We start from the raw sequence: 22,623 nt of genomic DNA on the forward strand, positions 1-22,623 counted from the left end.
CAGGTAATGGATCTGAGAACAGGAAGAAGGATTGCAAATTTCAGTTAAAGTTTCAAAACCCTTTTTAAGAATTCCTGTGAAGTGAAGTGCAGACCTGTGCAGATGTCCTTGTTGCCTTTATGTGTCTAACTTCGATGCCTAACAACATACAAAGTGCTTTTTAAGAAGACCTCTGAACATAGCAGCACAGTAGAGGAGTCACCCAGACTTTGGTTATAGTTTGATCATTCCTTAATCTCAGTGTTGTAAGAGTTAACAGTCTTGAGGTTTGTATAAATCTCCTGATGATTGGTTTGCTTTTGTAAAGTCAATATATAGAATCTTATGTAAATAAAATTGTCATGTATAAACTAGGTCACAAAGAGACAAAAATTAAAGCAATTCACAGTATTTCAGATCATCTTTTCCATGCATCTGCCATAGTGACATTGTGTCATACTGTGATTAGTTTAATATATCTGTAAGAGATGATTAAAAAAAAGGAATGTGTTCGTGATAATCTTCTAATGTTAGCTGACTGTACAACCTCATGTCCAAACAGCTTAGCGTGGCATATACAATGTAAATGGAAAGGGATTGCAATGGTTTGTAATTCCCACAAAGTTATATTTCATTCACAGAATACAGATAAGACATCAGACATTCCAAAATGTCAGGGCGGGGGCAGTGAAAGACTAAAGAGGAAGTGGATTTCATTTAAAACAAAATGCTACATTAGAATTTTAGAACCACTTAAGTTAATTGGCTATATCAGTCAGTATAAAAAGAGCAGTTTATAGAGGCAGAATATTAAAAATAACCAACAACTGTTTCTCCAACAAAGGAGACATTTACTGACTGTTAAGAATATGAGGGTGATTCAGGATGATAAAAGTGGCTGAATGAGGTGTTAGTGAACGGAATTATAAAATATCTAACTTTGAACATATGCTGTGTTGCCCTCTGTTACATTATGAATGAATTATTCTGAGCTTGGCAAATTGTGGTTAGAATTCATTGATGACCTTTGCCCTTTTGGATCTTCTGGAGTCTTCATTGTGAAGCTGCGCCCTAAAGAATTAAGTGTTTTCCAGTGAATGTAAAAGCAGTTTATTACAGCAAAGAATACATGAAAACACGAAAGTGAACATTAGCTGGTCAGAGTATGGTGGCCTCTTATTATTACCAGCCAGGAGGCTTCTGTCAACAGACGGATCCCCGCCGACAAAAACCTCGTACAATCCTGCAAACCAGCTGCAGTTGGAATGTTGGCGTACAGTAGCAGTGTAAACATCTGTTTTATTTGATGAGTCCTGACAGTCCCGATGACAACTTCAAACAGCCTTTGGCCAAATTACAAACGTGCATGCACAACAAAATACAGTATGGGTGTGTAGGTGTAAAAGAAAGAAGAGAGAGAGAGCGGGACGGAGAGCAGAGGGAAAAGGAATCCATGGAGCACATTCAGACATGAAGTCATAATGACCTTTGAGCAAAGGGAAGAAATCAATAAAGTAGCAGATCACAAAACGTTGACGGTACTACCTGGACGGATGCAGGTGCTTCTGTTCGTCGTAAGCCCTGCATTTCTCTTTAACTGAATGTCTTTGGTATGAAAGCAGCTAACTTGGGAGTTCCACAAAAATAACCTGGGTTCCTGGAAGTATCTGAAAAAGCTTATTTCTCACAAACCAATGGCTATCTCCCCCTGGAGTTTTTCATGTTTGTTTAATAAAAAAAATAAAAAAAGTGAGCGTGGAGTAGGTATTCAGGGCAGTGCAACAGCACTGCTGGTGCTGGACAGAAAAGTCATTCTGGAGTGCAAAAATAATGAGACTCTTGTTTTCTTCAGGGTTTAAGTTTTCCTTGTACTGTCAAACATTCTTGATTCAATATTCAAAAATGTTTAGATGTAAATAACATCTATTTTCTTCATCAAACTATTTTAAATAGTAAAAAAAAAAAAAAAAAACTTAAATAGTACACATTTAAAATATCCAGTCTTGTATCAGGATAAAATCCTAATAAATACAATCCACTGAGCTTTTGGTATCAAGATTTTGTGTCCTTTCTGTTTCTTTCTCAAAAGTTGAAAACTTTGTCCTCAATAAGACTGACAGACTTATCTGTTAGCATCTGTTCACTGGTCACCAGTTTGTACCCAAAAAGCTTCAGCGTCGGTCCACATACTCTCTGCACAACCTGGGCTATTTTGAAGGGGAGACGGAACCTCCACTTCTCCACCTGTTCAGAGGAGTTTTTCTGCGTCGAGTAAACACCGCTGGCCTCCTTGGAGGCCTGCGTGTTCTTCAGAATCCAGGATTTCACCTGTGGCGTGAAGGGGATCCCAGTGAATCGGTACATCTCTGCCGCCTTCTTCATGGGAAAGCGAGCGATGTCCTCGTATCGCACCAGCATGTAGCGCCCGCGCAGCCACGGCGGCTGCCTGAGGCCGACTTCGGCCGAAAACCTGATGTTGTCACAGTTGCCTTTCAGCTTCCTCACCTCGTCGTTATCGATGGGCTGGTTCCCGCCCATGGCCCAGTCTTTCCAGTTCTTGTACTTGGCTGCGAAGGCCACCATGCGCGAGGCGAGTACAGCCCGAGGGTCTCGAACCAGCTGAATGAATCTGATGTCCAGACGCGGGTCCTCGGCCAGAGGACGGAGGTTCTCCAGCTGGTGCACCCTGACCGACTTGATGGCTCTGTGCTCCTTCTGGAGACAGGACTCAGAAGCCATGGTCAGGTTCAGGGGCCCACAGCGCCTTGTCCGGCAGCGGTGTCGCTCAAAGACCCCTTTGACGACCGGGCTGCAGACGGACTCCTCACACAGAGAGCTGCTGGACTCCCTCCGGAAGAGGGCAGGCGTGACGTGGTCCACGGGACGGGGCTCGATGAAGCTTTCCATCAGGGAGAAGTCGCACAGGAAGAGCTGCCTGAGCACGTCCCGGTACGCCTTCGCCGCCGCCGTTGCGTTGGTGCCCCCGGTCTCCAGAGTCAGCATCTTTTCCACGTGCCAAAGAGGCTCGAACAGGTAGAACATGTTTTCGCCCTGCTGGTTGAAAAACTCGCCCACAAACGAGGAGCCTGTCCTGGTGGTGGCGAAAAGGAGAATGTGTTTTTTGCCTTTTATCGTCACCTCTTGGTGTTCGCTGTAATTTTCCAAGCGCCTCTTCATCTTGTTGAGAGACGGGAAGGAGCCATTGTGCTTCAGCAGTATGTGGGAAAAACCACTGGACTGCAGAGGGGTCTGGGGGGTTTGCTTTAAGGAGAGTTTATCCGACACCCTGAATGTATAAATAAAGGGGGAGAAGAAAATTAAATATCTCAATTGCAATTTAAAGGTTGAAGAGACTTCATTTGTTGAGAAATTGCTTCCAATGGCTAAAATACACCTACCTTGAGATAATGTTGTTTTCTTTCTCAATGATAACAAGAGCCACAAAAAAGACGATGGATATTGTGTATTTGAACCTCATTCTTGGATGTAGCTTTGCCTGGATATGATTTTACAGACTTCTTCCAAATAGGTTCTGCCAGTCTTGCAGGCCGCCTCCGGTTTCCTTCTTAAAGAGCCTTCCAGTTTTATTTATTCCGTGTTGTGGGCGACGTTTCATCCTGTAAATGAAATAAACATCAACCTGTCAGTTACACAGTTTGCACTTAGTTGGACGACCGTGAGCATCTCATTTCTCACCGTGTCCAACGCATTTTTTTTAACCCACCACGAAAATGAGGAAATAACTCAATAAGGGAATGAGGAGGGGGCATTTACTCAGAGACAAAAATATCCTGTTTCGAGACGATAAGAATAGAAAATGGCAGAGTGCGTTCCAGTGGAATCTAAACCAGTTCTTACCACGAGGAAGTCCTTGTTATCTTTAAGTGCACCAGTGCATCTCAGGAACATGCCCACCCACCATGAAAGACTGAGGGCTGGTTTGCACAGTAAAACTGTATTTATGTGTTTGTCTGGGTAAAATTTACGTTAAAAAAAAAAAAGAGTATAAAAACAATTGCAGGGGTGCAATGAAACATAAGCGGCAGGCTGCAATCAAAGACAATCTTCCCTTATTAAAGTGTAATTCCATAATTGCGAAACGACCAGCCAAGAAAATGCCAGAAAACCTTTGAGTCGTCTGGTAAGCAGCGATATCCACTACCTCCCTCAGATGTGGGCAGGAGAGCAGCCTGATGTTTTAACCTCGGTTTTCAACACTGGGAGGATTTCATGAGAAGAAGTCACCGGTGACATGGGCGACTGGGGGCTTTGTTTTAAAACACTCCGTAAAGACGGACACACATCCAGGTGCTATGAGGTATAACCCCGCGTTATTGAAATTGAAGGGGAAAGCCTGGCTGTCACAGAACCATAAATTAAACCGCACAAAGGCCTGGGGGCCATTTCAGTACATTTACAAGTCTGCAGAGGGCAAGCAGTCGTAGTCAAATGAAGAGAAGGGTAGATTTAATTGTGTTTTTTGAGAGTATCTTAGACATTCCTGCAAGATTAATGTTAGTTCACGTCTAAGATAATAGCAGCTTGACTCAGATCCCTGACTAATCTTTAGATTTTAGCATAATCCTGTCGACTTTGTCAGCCAGGGAGTGGGTCAATAACACAGCAGGCACAAATGAGACAGGCTCCACACTGAGGAAATTTGCAAAGCATCATCAACCTGCTCCTATTAATCAACAGAGACACGAGCAACAGATCCACCTGTGAATGTCACCGCATTAAAAGAACGTTGGATAGGAAACAAGCTGCTCTGAAAGAAGGGAGCCTGAATGTTTTTCCGAGTTTCTGTGGAATACATCTGGAAGTCTCCCCGTCTCACATCCCGTTGTGACCTCTGTCCCGGGCCAGTTTGGAGCACAGAAGTCGGCCCAAATGACTGCAGTCTAAACACCGAGAATGGCTGGACGCCGCGTGCGAAATTCTCCGAGTGGGAATGGGAAGTTTACAGCTCCGGCAGAGCAGTGTTGACGTGGAACGGCATGTAATGAAAAGGTGAACAGGCCGTGCACTGAGACACGTTTTCACTGGGAGGAAAAGTCAACTCTGTCTTGCACCACCCTGCCGCATGCCACAGCCACAAAGGACTCTTTACACTGGAGTGATTCCGAACCCCCCCTTTTGGGTTGAGATTGCAGAACATAAACTCAGAGGTTACTCACACGTCACAGGGTCACTGACTAAGCCCCTGAGTTGCAAGTCATGTAAAACCGGTGAGATAGCATGAGGAGATGACAAGACTTAACGCCCACTGGGATTGCTTTACAAGTTACAAATACAGTCACAGTTTGTTTGAGCTTTACGCCACTAATCCTGTACAAATAGTAACGCATATTTTTCACAATTGATGTACCTGAAATAAAGATAAACACTCACACTTATGTGCCTTGATAAGTAAAGCATGTATGAATACCTCTTCAGCATATATTCGCCGCTTGGTGCTTGAAGTTTTTCTACTGATGTATGGTTTCAAACAAAAAAAAAAAAAGCAAACTTGGCATCAACAATTCACCAAGAAAAGAAGTGGTCTTATGTTTTGTCATTTAGGAGGTAAATTAGATGTACACCAATTATCCCAGCTTATTGCATCTGCTGTCTAAAGTGAAAAAAGAAGGGGAAAAAAAAAAAACGCAGGAGCTGACATTCGTGAATATTCACAAACCACTGAGGCATATGACACGTTTGATCATCTGCTCATAACAAAACCGCCACTGCACCATTTATCATGTTGTTACAAATGCTTTTAATAGCCGCCCCTTATTTAATGTAAATCTCATGTGAAGACAAATTAAACATCAGTCAGCCAAAGCCTTCTTGCTTTCGCTGCGAGTGGCTGCTATGGTAAATACACGTGTACTGCAGACACTGAAAATCCCTGTCTTCACTGACCAAAAGCATTTGTTTAAAAAACAAACCCTGATATACAGTGTATATTTGAGATAATTACAGGATTTGTCTTAGTATGTATTTATAGACTTTGTATAAACACAGATTAGAATTTGTGGTAATCCATGGTCTATCTGTGCCTTTCTATGAATGTCCAGTTGCCTCCAGTCATTATGTGCAATATGTACTACAATATAGGGAATGACTGCAGTAACCAATACTTCATCAAGACTAGAACAGGTGCATCAAAATTATACTTTTCATGTAGATTTAATTATGTTTTTTACAATTTACATCAGCTACACTATGTATGTTTGGAGTGGATGTGGGGGTGGAAATGAATGGGAAGGGGCATGGGGGGTCCAAAGTAATGAATGTCCTATTGATAATTACAGTCAGGCTGAAGTAGTAGTGCAGTTCATTATTCAGAGAGCGTTGGGGGAAGGTCACAAGGACAACTGCAGGAACAGAAGATGAAACATGTCATCAGTTTGTTGCAGGCAGGTAACATGTTCATTGGTGCATTCAAGGTGGAGACACATGCAGAAGTCATGCCAGACACACACGTGCGTGGTTTTACTGCCAGTTTCCAAAGAAACTGACTTGCGGGCAAAGCTGTTCTTAATTTTTTAAAAGAGAGCCCCATGAGGGGGGCAAAAGTCAGACTGCTGGTAAACTACCAGTGGCTTGGTTTGTGAGGATCATGTGCTGCAGTGAAACTGAAATCATGCCTCATTGATTAAAACCGTCAAGGAGAAAGCACAGTGACTGATTTGCAGTTGCTTGTGTTCTCAAAATAAGATACAGTTAAAATCTGAAATTATTCCCAGTGATGGTTGTGTGTTTTTTTAATTATTATTATTTTATGTCCCGTTTAAAGACAAAAAAAAAAAAAAAAAAAAGTGAATAGGATTGTGTCATCTCACCTTACCCACCATGCTGCTTTTCATTCGTAAAGTTGATAAGCCACTCCGGTGAAAAAGTAATCCCATTACCACTAGGGACTACTTCAGTCGTGTTGCAACAAGTAATCCCATCCAAAAACGACAGCAGGACTGGTTTCAGTGTGAAAAAGCTGAAAGTGAAATGGAGTCATGTTTGAGGAGACAGCAGGTCAGTGTGCAGTGAGCTGAGTGATCAGTGAGTCCGGGAGCTGCGGCTCACTGACTCACTCAGAACTTCGGTCCAGAGGAGCGGAGCTTCAGGCGGGAGGCGCAAAGTCAGGCTGCTCACACACACACACACACACACACACACACACACACACACACACACACACACACACACACACACACACACCTCCTGCTCCGTGCGGACAGCTACCAGCACGAGCGTCACACGCTTCATTAAGCATTACCTGCTGGACAATGTTAAGGTGAGAACCTGCAAAAGTTATAGCACGTGGCTGTTTTGACAACAACTTTTATTATTTAGTAGTTTATTGATGCGCTCGCAAAGAAGAACAAGGACTCCACCTAGTGGACATAGACGTGATGTGCGTCTCAACTTTTATAAGAAGGGAAACATATTATATTATATTATATTATATTATATTATATTATATTATATTATATTATATTATATTGTATATTTTTACAGAGATAACTTGAAAAATCATAGAAACTTCTGGGGTCCACCCAACTCTAAAATCTCAACTGTGATTGAAATCTGAGACTGGGATAGATATGTACATTGTAATAAAGTGTATATTAAATATATAGCCAGATAAGAAAGAAAGAAAAACGTGCACATCTTTATACAAAGCTATTGTGCTGTTCTGTCAGTCATAGCTCTTGTCTGTGGGTCTGAAATTTTGACGACTGACTACAGCAAAATAAATAAATAAATAACAAAAAAAAAAAAAAACGAGAGCAGAAGTCCACACAATATCCATCTGTATTCACCCAACAATTTACATGTGAACAGTCAAATGCTGAGTAGAAAATGTCATTCCGGGCTGCAATTTTACAGTAGTTATCTCATATAAGAAATACTAAAATGATAATAATAATAATAATAATAATAATAATAATAAGTTTATCCCTGCAATTCACAGTGACTAAAAGAAAGGAAGAAGGAAATACAGGGAAAAAAATAACACCCCAGAGGGAGTAGGAGGAAGACAAAACTAGTTTAGTCGTAATTTTGTGCTTCAAACAACATATTTTCCAAATTTAACATCAATTTTAGTGCATCAGTTTACCAGAGTCAACAGTGAAACCACACCAGTGCAACACCATAAACAATCCTCCTGTCATCACCAAATCCTATACCGTGGCAAAATAATTTATATCTGATTATAAGGTACCTGTTTTCAATTGCGGTACCCATCCAGTCTTTCTCAGAAAGGTTTAGAACCTGCCTAAAAATGTGCACAGGATGTTTGTCCACATGAATATTACTGGTAATTAATTTCCAAAAAAGGTCTAAAAACACGAAGCAAAGCATTTCCATTACCCACACTGTTGTCGCATTGATTTATTTAATGTGAAAGCAGATATGTAGCCAAATGTTGTGTATGTGCTCGGAAAAAAAGTCAACGTTATTCACAAATCCACAACAGTTTCTCTTCATTCTGTTGGCACTGGAAAGAGAAAAAAGTGTAGACTCTAAGAATAAAGATATAGTCTAGTTTTCTTCATGTTTTTAATGTGACTGTTACAACCGTCTCAAAGCCGCAACCAAACGAGGGAGACAGAGACCGCGCAACGTGCCCAAAGGAAAAGTTTAATTACAAAATAAAGTAAACAAAAGAGATCCAACTCAAACGTGCACAGCGGTGGATGTCATCAGGAGGTGCAAAGGGGAGAGACAACCCAGAACACGTGCACGCTCTGGCTTTTATACCGGCGCACGGAGCAATCATCAAATCCCGGGGCACCTGTGCAGAGAGGAGAGGCGGGGGCAATGGCAAGGCAAAATAAACCACTCCCCAAACCTCCCAACGACTCTGGGTCGGAACAGTGACCATTTTCATCAAATGTTAGATTTAGAGCAAGAAATTGTCTGAAACTGTAACAACTCTTTATGATGACAGAAAACACTTATTACCAGGTTACGGAAGTTTTTTTCCGCAGAGCATTTCTTACTTTGGGAGTTAACTTGTGTTCATGTCCATGAAATGCTAGAATCTTTGTCTACAATGAGACTGACAAACTTATTTCTTAGCATTTCTTCACTGGTCACAATTTTGTACCCAAAAAACTTGATTGTGGGCAGACAAATCCTCTGTATAACTTGGACCACTTTGAAGGGTAACGTGAACCTCCATTTATCTACGTGTTCGAAGGACCTTTTCTGCGTTGAGTAGGAACCCCAGGTCTCCTTCGAAGTGCTGTTCAGAATCCAGGATTTCATCTCTGGGGTGAAAGGTATCCCAGAAAACTGGTACATTTCTGCTGCTTTTTTCATGGGAAAGCGAGCGATGTCCTCGTATCGCACCAGCATGTAGCGCCTGTGAAGCCATGGTGGCTGACTGAGACCCAACTCAGCTGATCTCCTGACAGTCTCACAGGTAGTTTTCACCTTCTTCAAATCATTTTCATCAAGGGGCACATCCTCACCATTGCCCCACTTCTTCAAGTTCTCATACCTGCCGAAGGCCTCCATACGTGAAGCGATTATGGCCCGAGGATCGCGAACCAGCTGGAGAAATTTGATGTCAAGGCTTGGATCCTCAGCTAAGGGCTGGAGAATGTGAAAATGGTATACCCTTACAACTTTGATAACCCTGTGTTTCTTCTGGAGGCATAACTCAGAAGCCATGGTCAGGTTTAGGGGCCCACAGTCTCTCGTTCCACAGTTGGGTGTTTTGGAGTCCCTTCTGATGGGCGGGCTGCAGACAGACTCTTCACACAGAGAGCTGCTGACGTGTCTACGGAAGAACCTTTTCATAATGTGGTCAACAGGACGGGGCTGTATGAAGTTTTCGAGGAGGGAGAAGTTACACAGGAAGAGCTCCCGCAGCACATCAGGGTATACCATGTCTGTCGCTGTCACGTTGATGCGTCCATCCACAGTCAGCATCCTTTCCACGTACCAGAGGGGCTCATAGAGGTAAGACATATTGTCTCTCTGCTGGTTGAAAAACTCACCCACAAACGAGGAGCCTGTCCTGGTGGCGGCTAATATGAGAAGGTGTTTCTTGCCATTTGTCATCACCGCTCGATCTTCTCCGTCGTCGTTTTCTGGGTGAGCCTTCATCTTGCTGAGTGAGGGGAAGGAGCCATTGTGCGTCAGGTAAACGTGGGACTGTGGATTGCTCCTGGTGCTCTGCCTTAAGGTGGTCTTGTCTGACACCCTGAAAGTTAATTATAAGTTAGACTTCTCCATAAAACAAATTTGAAAAGCGATTAAATAAATGGCAGAAATCAGTGCTCCAGTCGTGAAATAGACTTACGTCAATAAATTGCTTATCCCTCTCAGGTATGACACAATGAGAAAAAGTATGACCAAGAAGGCAATCGCTCTTTTGTACTTAAACTTCATTTTTGGATGTGACTTCGCCTCAGTATGCTTCAGGAAATGTTCTGTGAGTCTTGCACGCCGCCACCAGTTCTTCCTTCTTAAAGAGCCTTTCAGTTATTTGGATTCCGTTTCAGAGGCGTTGTTTCATCCTGTATGTGGAAAAATCCTCAACATGTCAGTTACACATTTTGCACTTAGGACAGCTGTGAACAAGTCAGTTTCTGCTGCTGAGCAATGACTTTTAACTTCCCATTTAATTGCGGAAGTGTCACTCTGTTGTTGGAGAAATAAAACTTAGTTGTGATACCTTCAAATGTTACACAACCATCGTCTTTTTTCTGTCATACCGCTAGCCTTGACAGATCATGTTAAAACTGAGACTGTGTCTTTAACTTCCTGTGGACATTGAATGAGCAGAAAATTTTGCTTGTATACTCAAGTAGAAACAAGCAAAACTTTGTTTGATTTCTACAGATTTTTGTGTGCAGTACATTCGAATCTCAGGTTGTTAATGCAGCAGTAGGTAGCGTTAGGCGACCGAGGTGTTAGCTCGCTCTGCCAACGGTATGCTATTTCAAACATATTTATTTAAATGTACACTTGCAAGGACACAATCTTGAGCCATAACTTTTTGGCAATGTGAAAATAATAAGTCAAGTAACACAAAAAAATGACTAAAAATTATAATATTAATCAAGAAGGAATAAAAAGGAAACAAAAAAAAAACATTTTTCAAATTTGCATTAGCACAAGGTAGACGGCTTAATTTGCTCACTGATACACTCAGGAGGAGAGGAGCTTCAGGCGGTGTTGTGGATTTTTTGGTGAATCAGAGCCAAAGATGACGAGTCAAGGCGTTGACGCTGCACAAGGAGGATTTATTGAGGATTGCAGAGGAAGCACACACAAATCAGCTGATTGAGAGCAGGGCTGTTGCTCCGGGGAGAATACAATCCGACTCCGGCAAGACTTCCGGCCATTCCAGGACATATAGCGAGATCTCACCAGACTAGCAGACGCTATTTCCAAGTGACTTCAGACAAAACAGAGCGGCCTTCACACTGTGTTCCTAAGAACTTTGAAAACAAAGCATTATTCCATATCAGGCGAGAGGCGCAAAGTCAGGCTGCTCACACACTTTCTACTCTGTGTGGACAGCTACCAGCACAAGTCTCACACGCTTCATTAAACATTACCTGCTGGACAATGGTAAGATGAAAACCTACAAAAGTTATAGCACGTGGCTGTTTTGACACCAACTTCATTGTTTAGTAGTTATTGATGCACTTGCAGAGAAGTTGCCATACCTGCCGAAGGCCACCATACGTGAAGCGATTATGGCCCGAGGATCGCGAACCAGCTGAATAAATTTGATGTCAAGGCTTGGATCCTCAGCTTAAGGGCTAGAGAATGAGAAAATTCAACTTGAATAACCCTGTGTTTCTTCTGGAGGCATAACTCAGAAGCCATGGTCAGGTTTAGGGGCCCCACAGTCTCTCGTTTTGGAGTCCCTTTTGATGGGCGGGCTGCAGGCAGACTCTTCACACAGAGAGCTGAGAGAGAAATCAGTGCTCCAGTCGTAAAATGGACTTATGGCAATAAATTGCTTATCCCTCTCAGGTATGACACAATGAGAAAAAGTATGACCAAGAAGGCAATCGCTCTTTTGTAGTTAATCTTCATTTTTGGATGTGACTTCGCCTCAATGTGCTTCAGAAAATGTTCTGTGAGTCTTGCACACCGCCTCCAGTTCTTTCTTCTAAAAGAGCCTTTCAGTTATTTGGATTCTGTTTCAGAGGCGTTGTTTCATTCTTCATGTGGAAAAATCCTCAACATGTCAGTTACACATTTTGCACTGAGCAGCAACCTTTAACTTCCCATTTAAATGTTGTTGAAGAATTAAAACTTTACTGTGATACCTTAAAATGTTACACAACCGTTGTCCTTCTTTCATGGCCCGCGCCCTGGCAGATCCTGTTAAAAGTGGGGCTGTATCTTAAAACTTCCAGTGGACATAAGGCTTGCAAGCTCAGTAACATCTTTTAAACCACTTTCTCCTATTTGAAGTTGATTATAGGATACTATTTTTGTGAAATATGCTTTTCTCGTCATTTGAATCAGATATCTGTTATTGACAATGCAGATAAATACAGTTAGATAACAATTAACTTAAGCAGTTTTTCAGGGAAGCAATGTTATTTTCTCAAAATTTGTTAGTTATTATGACCAAGATCATTGGAAGCATTGTAACAATCATTCCATCTGATGTATTTCATTATTAATGAAGTTTAATTCTTAATTGTAAAGAATAATATATCCACTCACCACACATGAACTGCAGTATCTGAACCCAGTCGTGGTTAATCTGAGAAGCTGGTCAGCCTTGGGTGAAAATGTGACTCCACCTGAGATTTCTAACTTTATGTGACAAAACAGCCGGACTCATCACTAATTACTGTGAGTGAAACCTGACAGTCAACTGAAATATGTTTTTTGAACTGAAATTAATGACAGCTCCACCCAAAAGAGACGTTACTGAGAAAAAGGGTTTGGGGAAACAGATCAGTCACGAAAAGTTTTATATCCTCTGTAAGTGAGATTTCTGTATTTATTTATTGACGTCTGACGGAACCCTCTGTCAGCATGATTTTCAACTCCCACCTCCGGGAGAGCTTCTCTCATGTCCTGATGGAGCCTGGGGACATTGAGTCAGAGTGGACCATGTTCTCCACCTCCATTGTTGAAGCAGCTGTTCGGAGCTGTGGTCATAAGGTCTCCGGTGCCTGCCGTGGCGGCAGCCCCCGAACCCGGTGGTGGACACCAGAAGTAAGGGCTGTCATCAAGCTGAAGAAGGAGTCCTATGGAGTCTTGTTGGCTCATGGGACTCCCAAAGCAGCTGACAGGTACCGGCAGACCAAGCAAACTGCAGCCCGAGCGGTTGTGGAGGCAAACCTGTCGGGCGCCTCAGGAGGGGAAAGCAGGTCTCCACCAATACTGTTTACAGTGGAGGTGGGGAGCTGCTGACCTCAAATGGGGATATTATCTGACGGTGGAAGGAATACTTCGAGGGCCTCCTCAATCCTGTCGCCACGTCTTTTGTGGAGAAAGCAGAGGCTGAGGTCTCAGAGATGGACTCGTCCATCACCTAAGCTGAAGTCACCGAGGTGGTTGGTGAGCTCCTCAGGTGCAAGGCACTGGGTGGACGAGATTCGTCCTGAGTATCTTAAGTCTCTGGATGTGCAGGGACTGTCTGTTGACACGTCTCTGCAACATCGCGTGGCGGTCGGGGACAGTGCCTCTCCATTGGCAGACCAGGGTGTTGGTTCCCCTTTTTAAAAAGGGGACAGAATGTCTCGGTGCAGCTGGGGGCCCAGAGGGGGTCAGATTTGGTAGCCATAGGATTTCATCTCTGCTTTTTGCAGACGATGTTGTCCTGTTGGCTTCATTGAACATAAACCTACAGCATGCACTGGGGCGGTTTTCAGCTAAGTGTTAAAACGATGGGAATGAGGATCAGCACCTCCAAATCCGACGCCATGGTCCTCGACCTGAAGAAGGTGGTTTGTTAAATTGAAAACTCAGACAGGCTTCTCAGATATTACTCAATGTCCTTTTTTTTTTTTTTTACCTGAAATAATCATTTGCATAACTGGGTGTCAAGACCTTAGACACACAACATGTAGATTCAAATGCACAACTCAGTACCTGTAGTTTTGTATTAAAAGACTTTTATTTTACTCAATTAAAAAAACAACAAATAACAAAGAAAGGCACTCACAGAGAGAATGAAAAATACCGGTAACACTTTACTTGAAGCACCCCTGTATAATACATTATAAGTACATTATAGCACTGTATAACTATAGTTATAAACACTCATAAATGATCACAATGCTTTATAACATCAGGACCTAACCCTAACCCTAACCCTAATCTTATGCTGTATAGTGGGTTATAAAGCATTGTGATCATTTATGAGTGTTTATAACTACTTATACTGTGTTATACCGGGTGTCTCAAGTAAAGTGTTACGAAAATACCAAACAAAAAGTGCTCACAGGGTCAAAAATCATCACAAATCCGGAAAAATAAACATGCAAGCCTGGTAACATTTTGGATAGAACAAGACAAACAGGTAAGTTTAATGAAGTGCATGACAAGATTGGACAGTTGCGGTCATGCAATGTGTGACCATTATTGACTTTATTATCTCAAATTTAACCCTGCATAGTACAGCTAAAAATGGACTTGGGAACAGGTCAAGTGACTCACTAACAATATCACAAGTATGTCACGTTGTCGAAAGGATTGGACCTCGCCCAGAAAGCTCTCTGTCTCCTGACCAACCACGAACTTCTAATAATGAGCATATAATTTTCCAAGTATAGGCTACTCAAGTAGAAACAAGCAGAACTTTGTTGCTTGTGCAGTTTTGACCTTTTTATTACAAAGATAATATTTCAATGGAGGCCATGATGGGGGGATTTTTACATGTGAAATCATTTGGACATGATAATAAGGTTATTCACCAGAAATTCAATTTGTTTTCCATGAAGTTTCCAGTCTGCGTAGTTTGAAAACAAGTCTGTTTTAACAGACCTGGCAGTTAGCCATTGGTGTATTTATTTCCACAGGTTTTGGGTTGCAGTACCTTAAAAAAAAATACATGCTCTGTTTGCGTCCTCTACACCGGTGAAAGCCGTGAGAAAGTACATCTGAGTATAAGCTAATTGACAAATGAAATATCGGAGTAAATCGTTTGGTTTTTTTTTTAAGTGTGTCTTCATAATACGTGTACTTTTGTAATTAGATAGTGCCAAGAACTTGTTTGCCGCGGTGGACTACAATTCCCAAGACATTCTGTCGCCTGATGATGACGTAAGACGAATCTTCTGGAAGGTTGCAAAACAATTGCGTCACCAACTTGCGCACTTCTTTCTCGAAAGGTGAACACTGTTCTCGGTAGGTAACGAAGAAGAGACAAATGAGAGAGTTATAGGAAGAAATAGCAACATTATTGTTGATCGTGGTTGGCAGCGAATGTAGTGGTTGTATTTTTGTCGCTAACTCAACTTGAGACGTTACCGTTTTGTGAGTCTCTGTTTATCTCAGATTGTTTCAGGATAACAACGCACCATGTTAGTGGCGAGGCTGACGTGCCTGCGGAGTGTCCCGCTCGCCGGGCTCCGTCCTGTGCTCACCCATGGCTCCCCGGCCCTGAGGTCCCCGGTCCTCAAGGCCTGTCCTCCACTGCTCAAGCCCCAGCAGGTACGTCCACATGTAACCGCCCATGTAACCGTTGAACGGCGGACACTGGCGTCTCTCCCATCTCTCTGTAGACAGACACAAAGAGACAGAAAACTACACTGACACCAAAACACTATTTAATTGTGTCGCCAATTAACCTCACGTGTGTGCGTCACGGGAGGAATCCCGAGGAAAGCTAAGAACACACACGGAAAACATGCCAACGCCACACAGAACGGTCAGGTATTTATGACATTCTTGCTAACCACTGCCCCAATATGCAGCCCGTGTAACTTATAATGCGGTGAAAAAGCAGTCTCTTTTTTTCCCTGATTGTTTTTCACTTATGCACCACCCAGTTATTGTACTAAGAAGAGACTAGTAGCAGTCATTCTTGTCATATGGATTTTAACCCCTGTAGCAGAGACACAAATGTAAGGGCAGAAAAATCTGTTCATTTAATCAGCCTTGCACCTGCATGCAGTATACTTTTCCCTGTATTGTACTCAGTGGTGTCCCTATGTCTACATCTGTGTTTTGGTAACCAAAAGGAAACAGTGAAACATGAAAGAGTCTTAGGCCTCCACTCCTGTTTGTTTTGTAAGCTTTCTCAATTTGAATTTGACTGCTTTAGCGTGGAGCAGACTGTCTACACGACCATGTCAGATATGCTGGCATCAATTTGCAGTTTTTAAACAAGGCTGCAAGGCTTACATTGATAGTTATTAAAATGAATAATTGAAACAGGAAGTGTTGATGTAACATCTCCTCTGTGTGTGTAATTGACATGTGGCATTAGCCATATTGGGAGGTTTCCTACTCTCTTGCTGCCTGGAGTAAAATTATTAATGAAATGTTTGTTTTTTCTTCTTTTTCTTTCTTCTACCACCAAACTCAGGGCTGTAATAAGTCATCTATTTTTGTTTTCTGCAGGGTTTCTCCTCTAAGGCCAGATTTGGTTTCCGTCGTGCACGGACAACCAGAGACCAGCTCAAAGAAGCGGCTTTTGAGCCGGCAACAGACACAGCCATCAAAAGTAACGACTGTTATTCATGTTCAATGAATCAAAACTGTTTTTGCTGCCATGATGTGATTATAAGTGAATACTGTCCAGTTTTCTTAACAAATTGTGGTTTTCCAAACCTTGATGATTGATTTTTTTGTTTTGTTTTCTTCTGTAGTTGACAGCATGGGGAGAATGATCCTGGCTGGAGGTGCAGCGGTGGGCCTGGGGGCTTTGTGTTACTATGGACTCGGCATGTCCAATGATATCGGTGCCATTGAGAAAGCAGTGTAAGTACAGCAGTCTTTTTTCGCATATAACCTAATGTAAAACTTATTTCAGCTCTTTTTTTTTGGAGAGTAGAAGCTTTCAAAGAGCTGGAATTGGTCCTTTCCCACTCTGCCCTTTTACTCATGCGTCAGACAGCCTTAATCTTATGACTCCCTTTTCTTTCTGTGCAGGATCTGGCCTCAGTATGTGAAGGACAGGATCCATTCCACCTACATGTACTTTGCTGGCAGCGTTGGACTGACGGCTCTGTCGGCTGTGGCTGTGAGCAGGACCCCCGCACTGATGGGTCTGATGATGAGAGGATCCTGGCTGGTAAACATTGCCGTTGTTTTAAAGCAAACACATTTTTTCCCCCTTTCTTATGCCCTTTTATCACTCAAATCATTTTAACAGTCAGAATGGTTTTATATTGTTGAGACAGTGTTTTGATGTATTTGACGTCTTCACATGAACCAATTCATATGATTTCCCACCGTTTCCTCTGATTCAGGCAATAGGAGCCACCTTTGCAGCCATGATTGGGGCTGGCGTGCTGGTTCGGTCCATTTCATATGAGCACAGCCCAATGCCCAAACACCTCGCGTGGATGCTTCATGCAGGTTTGCATTACTTTACTGTGGAAAATCTTTTTTTTCCTGACATTCCACTTAATTCTGACATTCTTTCTTTTTTTTAAGCTGAAAGTTAGCTTTTTTTCTACAAAATATATTTATTGGAAAATATATCAATTGACAACTTCTGATTATGCAATGCAATTGTCTTATTCCCCAGATTTCTTTCTCCCAAACAAACAAACACACACAGCAAAAAAGAAAACAATACACACACACAAATCAGACCCAACAACATTCACCCATCCCACCCTGGTTCAGATGTAGATCATACAAACTATACATAAAAGAATAGCACTTAATCTGGCAGGACCTGCAAGTCCTTAAAGTATGAAAGAAAAGCTTGCCATTTACAAAAGAACTTATCCTTAGATTTAATCTCCTCAAGCTTAAGGAAGAACATGAGCTCTGTAAGCCACTGTGATTCAGAAGGAGGGTTGAGAGATTTCCACTGCATGAGGCGGTGGCGTTTGGCAATTAAAGAAGTATAGCTAATAATTTCTTTTTGGACCAAGTTCAGCATCTGCATTAATGAGGAAACATTCGCTTTTATTAAGATTTAGCTTGTATCCTTAAAATCAAGTAAATTTATCCGAAAACATGACGCTAGAAGTACTACTGCAAACTGGTATCCCCACTCAGTCCTATTAAATGCTTTATCAGCGTCCAATGAGACTATAATCTAAGGTAAACTATCTGAATGGTTGATGTAAATTACATCCATAAGCGAACAAGTGATAAAATTGACATTTCTGCTCTGTAGTTTCTTCAGTTGACCACTAGGAGGCAGTCATGTAAAAGCTTATTGAGAACTCCAAGCAGTCCTCCAGAAGCTCCTCTGCACTCCTCTGTTTTGTTGTTGTTTTGAAAGTGATCGTTGCTTTTTTCCGTCTCTCAGGTGTGATGGGAGCTGTCATCGCCCCGCTCACTCTTCTGGGAGGGCCGCTAATGATGAGGGCCGCCTGGTACACAGCAGGCATCGTGGGAGGTCTGTCCACCGTGGCCATGTGCGCTCCCAGCGAGAAGTTCCTCAGCATGGGAGGGCCTCTGGCTGTCGGCTTCGGAGTGGTGTTCGCTTCCTCTATTGGTCAGTAGTAAATACATTTTCAACCCCTCAATGATGTCCGTTATTCAGTGGAAAGTGCTTCTATGAAAATTACAAATGTAAAAGTGTGAGCAGCATGGTAAGATAAAGTAGATTATATGTTAGCAAATAAATATCACATTTTTTATAAGCCCTCAAGCTCAGCAGTAATATTACAGGTATTAATTCTTTTTATATTGGTTCCTTCTCTGTAGTGTTACATGAGAAAATTCTTTTACATATTTGAAAATTCATGAAGAACAGTGATGAGTAAATAACACTAAAAGTGTTTTTCGCACTATTAATTCAGATGACTCATCCAGATCAGCGTGTATGTGATTACACAATAGTCTTTATTAAGGATGAATTCATTCACATGTTTTTTTGACTGTGAGCTTGTCCAGCAAAATCATATTTTACAGCATTTCGCATTCACTTGCGTCTCTCTAGGATCGATGTTCCTGCCGCCCACCTCGGCGTTCGGAGCAGGCCTGTACTCCGTCGCAGTCTACGGAGGTCTGGTTCTCTTCAGCATGTTCCTCCTCTACGACACACAGAAGGTCATCAAGAGAGCCGAGACGCACCCGCTCTACGGCGTGCAGAAATACGACCCCATCAACGCGTGAGTCAGAATGAGACTGCAGGTGAAATGCGTCTTCGTAGCACAGTGGATAACATCCCGCGTTTCTGTCCTTCCTGCAGGTGCATGGGGATTTACATGGACACTCTGAACATTTTCATGAGGCTGGTGATGATCCTGGCCAACGGCGGCGGCGGCAGAAGGAAGTAAACGCCCACCTGACTCCAGCTTCAGCTTCACCTTCTACACAGTTAACCCAAGTCATGTTTATCACATTCAACAGGTGTTCAGTTTTAGTGGCAAATCTTTTAAAACCAATAGATCAGCTTTGCAAGTGTATTCAGAGGAGGACTGGTTGAAGGAAAAAAGACATGTTTTTTTTGTCCAAATACGAGGCTGAAAGAAAGCGGGAAACTCTGAAGTTTATGGTTGAGTTCATTCTGTAAAGTATGGCTTTGTCTCCTCAGACGTTCGTTTCATTTGTGTTTCCTATTTATTTTCTCTTGATTGTGGGTTCCGTTACATTAAGAGGAAAATCTTTAAAAAAAATCAAACAGAGCTGCTGCAAATGTCGCCCATTCTCGCTGCAGGAAATAACTGTGCTTATCAGCTGCGATGCACTTCTGTGACGGGTGAAAGAAAATGACTTTAGCTCATATATTTCTGGTAAAAATAAAAAGGCAATACGTCTAACTGTGGAATCACATAATAAAGAGGTCAGAAATGATCATTTTTGTTACATGTTGTTGGTGTAAATTTTTGTTGCCTCTAAAAAAATGACATTAAAATGAAACGTAAGCGTCACGTTTTCTGTAGCTTTTACTCGTACTAGGAAAGATTACTATTCAGAGCAACGTGACCTAAACTCCACGCAGAAACATGCTTCATGCAACCTTCAGTGTGTCCTTAAAATAGACAAAGTACTTCATAGGCTTTTTCTTGACTGGGTCATAGAGCAGATTACTTTTGCCCTTGAGTGAAAGTGATGCTCAGTTTTTGTTTCTATTCTTTTGTTTTTTTACAACCAAATGTTTGGTTGTGTATTAGGTTTAAAAGTTAGAAAAAATTATCACTCATTATGTAATAAGTCCATCTTTTATAGTTAGTTATAGTTATGGCATCGTGTTTAGAAAGAACCCTAGCATGTAAAGTTGGGGAAAAAACATCCACGTACATTTTAAGATAGAAACTTGACTGAAAATTAGCAATTCTTCTAAATAAAAGTATTTGATTCATGGTCAACAACAGAAATAACACTGCACTTGAATATTTTTAGGTATTCTTCTGTAACTCAGCTCACTACATTACAGTTGCACTTGCACAGGTAAATTGATGTGATCAATTTATCTCATAATGTGATTCTTTCCTGTGGAAGAAAACCAAAGTGTTTGGAGGAAACATGTTTAAACTCCAGGCAGAACGGTCTTCAATTGAGTTCAGTCTAGGAATACAGCTATTCAGCTGGTCTCCATCCTTTCTCTCATTACATCTAAATTATTTTAAAAGATAATGGGGAAATGCAGTAAATAGAATTCTAAACTTTGAATCAGATCTTTTGATTTGAATTCAAGATCTACTGTACAATCTGCTTTCTGATGTTGCTGGGATTAACAAGAAAACCATGTGGTGAGCCTTGTTATTTTCAGGAACTTCATGAGTGTGAGTTCAGCCTTCTATCCTAACAGCTTGGGACAGTTTCTGAGTTATTTGTGTCAAACGTTACTTCTTAATCCCTCGTTCCTGTCAGTGAGCGCTCCGAAACGCTTGCATTTTAACGTTTGCTCCGAAGATCAGGCTGGAGAACCGGCGAGGGCCCACCTTGTACTTCCCTGATAAACAGTCAGCGTTGTAGCAGCAGATGACAAAGGCTTAGCGCGGTAATCCTCTTGTCCGCCATCTGGCTGCTCCTCTGAAATTAAACCTTCAAACCAGGGCACTCGCAACAGATGCTAACATCTGTAAATATACACAGGTGTTTTGTTAAAGCACGTACATGTGGATCCCTCATCGGCCGGGCGGGCGGCGTTTTAAATCTCCCAGCTCTCGTGGTCATGTGTGGGACACATATGATTCATGCCTGCCGTGTGTGGAAAGAGCCTGCAGATGGGGAGGGATAAAGAGGGCAATAATGGATGAGATTGGGGAAAAGCTGAGGAGATCTGCCATTACTGGGGATAAAAGTTGCCCTCTGGCAGTCATTTTCAGATTGATGACCAATATTTGGGATGAGTCCGAGGTTTCTAAAGCTTAAAATATGCTTGAAGCAACTTGCGTGTGAAAGATGGCATGGTGGCAAGCGTTCTTTTCTCTGGCTGTGGATTTGGGGAGTGTTTATTAGCACCTATCAGAGTGGGGAAAGGTAACACATCACTGACACAAATAGAAATGGAAGGAACTTGACTTTCTGCCAGCGCAGCACCTGAATGTATGTCGGCTACATTATCCAGAGCATTTTTGTGTTCCTGTGCTCCCCACATCGCCCCCCTATTACATCTCATTCCACCACACTATTTTTATATTTGTGAACATCTCTGGAAATCAGCGTAGTTAACACATTTCACTGAGATGGCGGATGAGAATACACTCACAATTCAAGTGTTTGAAAAGGATTCTGGCTGAGCTGAACAAAAAAAATCTGCAAAGTTCCCTCACAGCTAAATCATACGAACGAAATCTTCAACAAAAACTACAGAACTGGTAACATGTAAGGATAGGTTAGCCGTTTGTGGGCCATGTCTCTGTTGTCCTCAGGCACACAGGTTGCCAGGTCACTGTGCTTTCTGGGGAAAGTGGACAGCAGAGGGAAAATAAAGCCTCTTGGCTTTAAGTGCATAAGAGAACTATAAGTGCAGATCAGGCCCATGTTGGTCAGTGAGCTGCCAAGGAAAGTGTTCAACAGCAGCTTAGACTACTGGGCCTGTCACCCTGTGTGACTACTGAGAGGTTAGAAAATCTTCAAAACAACAGTGAGAGGAGCCAAATATGCCAAGCCTCCTAACAAATGAGCAAAAATAAACGAATGTGCAGCAAAGGATTACAAACTTTTTTCCTTGAGTTTCAGTAAAAGTGTAATTCTGAAATAGTTCGGACCACCATTCAGCCCAGCTATCACGTCTGGTAATACTTTTTTCTTTAATGTTGAACTTCTGAATACTCTCATAAAGCCGCTGTGTGGCTGTCCTCTCTTTATATGTCACAAGTCGAGTCAAACTAGCCTAGATACATGATGTGGGGGAGTCAATAAGGCATTTTGACTATTTGGATGCACTCAGGAGATGTATTTCAGTGGGAAAGAGGCTCGGGGTTAATCAGGTTATCCTGCTTTTAAGAGACTGGTACTGTTTTCTTGAGTGGAGCAGGTGAGAGAGCTGTAATGGGTTCAAATTGTGCTTAAGGCTATTTTTTGAACCGAATTACCTGTAGGTGAGTGTGTATGCTGCTTTTCTCTCTCTGTCTGTGT

The 22,623-nt window shown here is 42.1% G+C and overlaps 3 protein-coding genes across 5 annotated transcripts; 1 reads left to right on the top strand and 2 right to left on the bottom strand.

Annotated features, from left to right (window-relative positions):
- Positions 1–1,090: 1,090 nt before the first annotated feature.
- On the bottom strand, positions 1,091–7,029 carry LOC115393292 (carbohydrate sulfotransferase 3). 3 transcript variants are annotated; one of them, XM_030098196.1, is made up of 3 exons: positions 6,816–7,029; positions 3,378–3,596; positions 1,091–3,265 (listed from the first exon to the last, which is right to left on the bottom strand). In XM_030098196.1, the coding sequence occupies exons 2-3, from the start codon at positions 3,455–3,457 to the stop codon at positions 2,062–2,064; spliced, it is 1,284 nt and encodes a 427-aa protein (XP_029954056.1). In that variant the 5' UTR covers positions 3,458–3,596; positions 6,816–7,029; the 3' UTR covers positions 1,091–2,061. The 3 variants fall into 3 exon arrangements, with proteins under 3 accessions (XP_029954056.1, XP_029954057.1, XP_029954055.1); XM_030098197.1 differs by having other exon boundaries at positions 6,812–7,029; XM_030098195.1 differs by having other exon boundaries at positions 6,807–7,029.
- Positions 7,030–8,550: 1,521 nt separating this feature from the next.
- LOC115393579 (carbohydrate sulfotransferase 3-like) lies at positions 8,551–11,142 on the bottom strand. Its single transcript, XM_030098629.1, has 3 exons — positions 11,123–11,142; positions 10,280–10,496; positions 8,551–10,180 (listed from the first exon to the last, which is right to left on the bottom strand). The coding sequence occupies exons 2-3, from the start codon at positions 10,366–10,368 to the stop codon at positions 8,989–8,991; spliced, it is 1,281 nt and encodes a 426-aa protein (XP_029954489.1). The 5' UTR covers positions 10,369–10,496; positions 11,123–11,142; the 3' UTR covers positions 8,551–8,988.
- A 4,071-nt stretch (positions 11,143–15,213) lies between these two features.
- On the top strand, positions 15,214–19,518 carry ghitm (growth hormone inducible transmembrane protein). Its single transcript, XM_030098630.1, has 9 exons — positions 15,214–15,309; positions 15,460–15,615; positions 16,528–16,630; positions 16,776–16,887; positions 17,059–17,200; positions 17,379–17,487; positions 18,398–18,586; positions 19,034–19,205; positions 19,286–19,518. The coding sequence occupies exons 2-9, from the start codon at positions 15,484–15,486 to the stop codon at positions 19,371–19,373; spliced, it is 1,047 nt and encodes a 348-aa protein (XP_029954490.1). The 5' UTR covers positions 15,214–15,309; positions 15,460–15,483; the 3' UTR covers positions 19,374–19,518.
- The last annotated feature ends 3,105 nt before the right edge of the window (positions 19,519–22,623 follow it).

The sequence above is a fragment of the Salarias fasciatus genome, chromosome 8 (assembly GCF_902148845.1).
Source record: "Salarias fasciatus chromosome 8, fSalaFa1.1, whole genome shotgun sequence".
Classification (NCBI taxonomy): Eukaryota; Metazoa; Chordata; class Actinopteri; order Blenniiformes; family Blenniidae; genus Salarias; species Salarias fasciatus.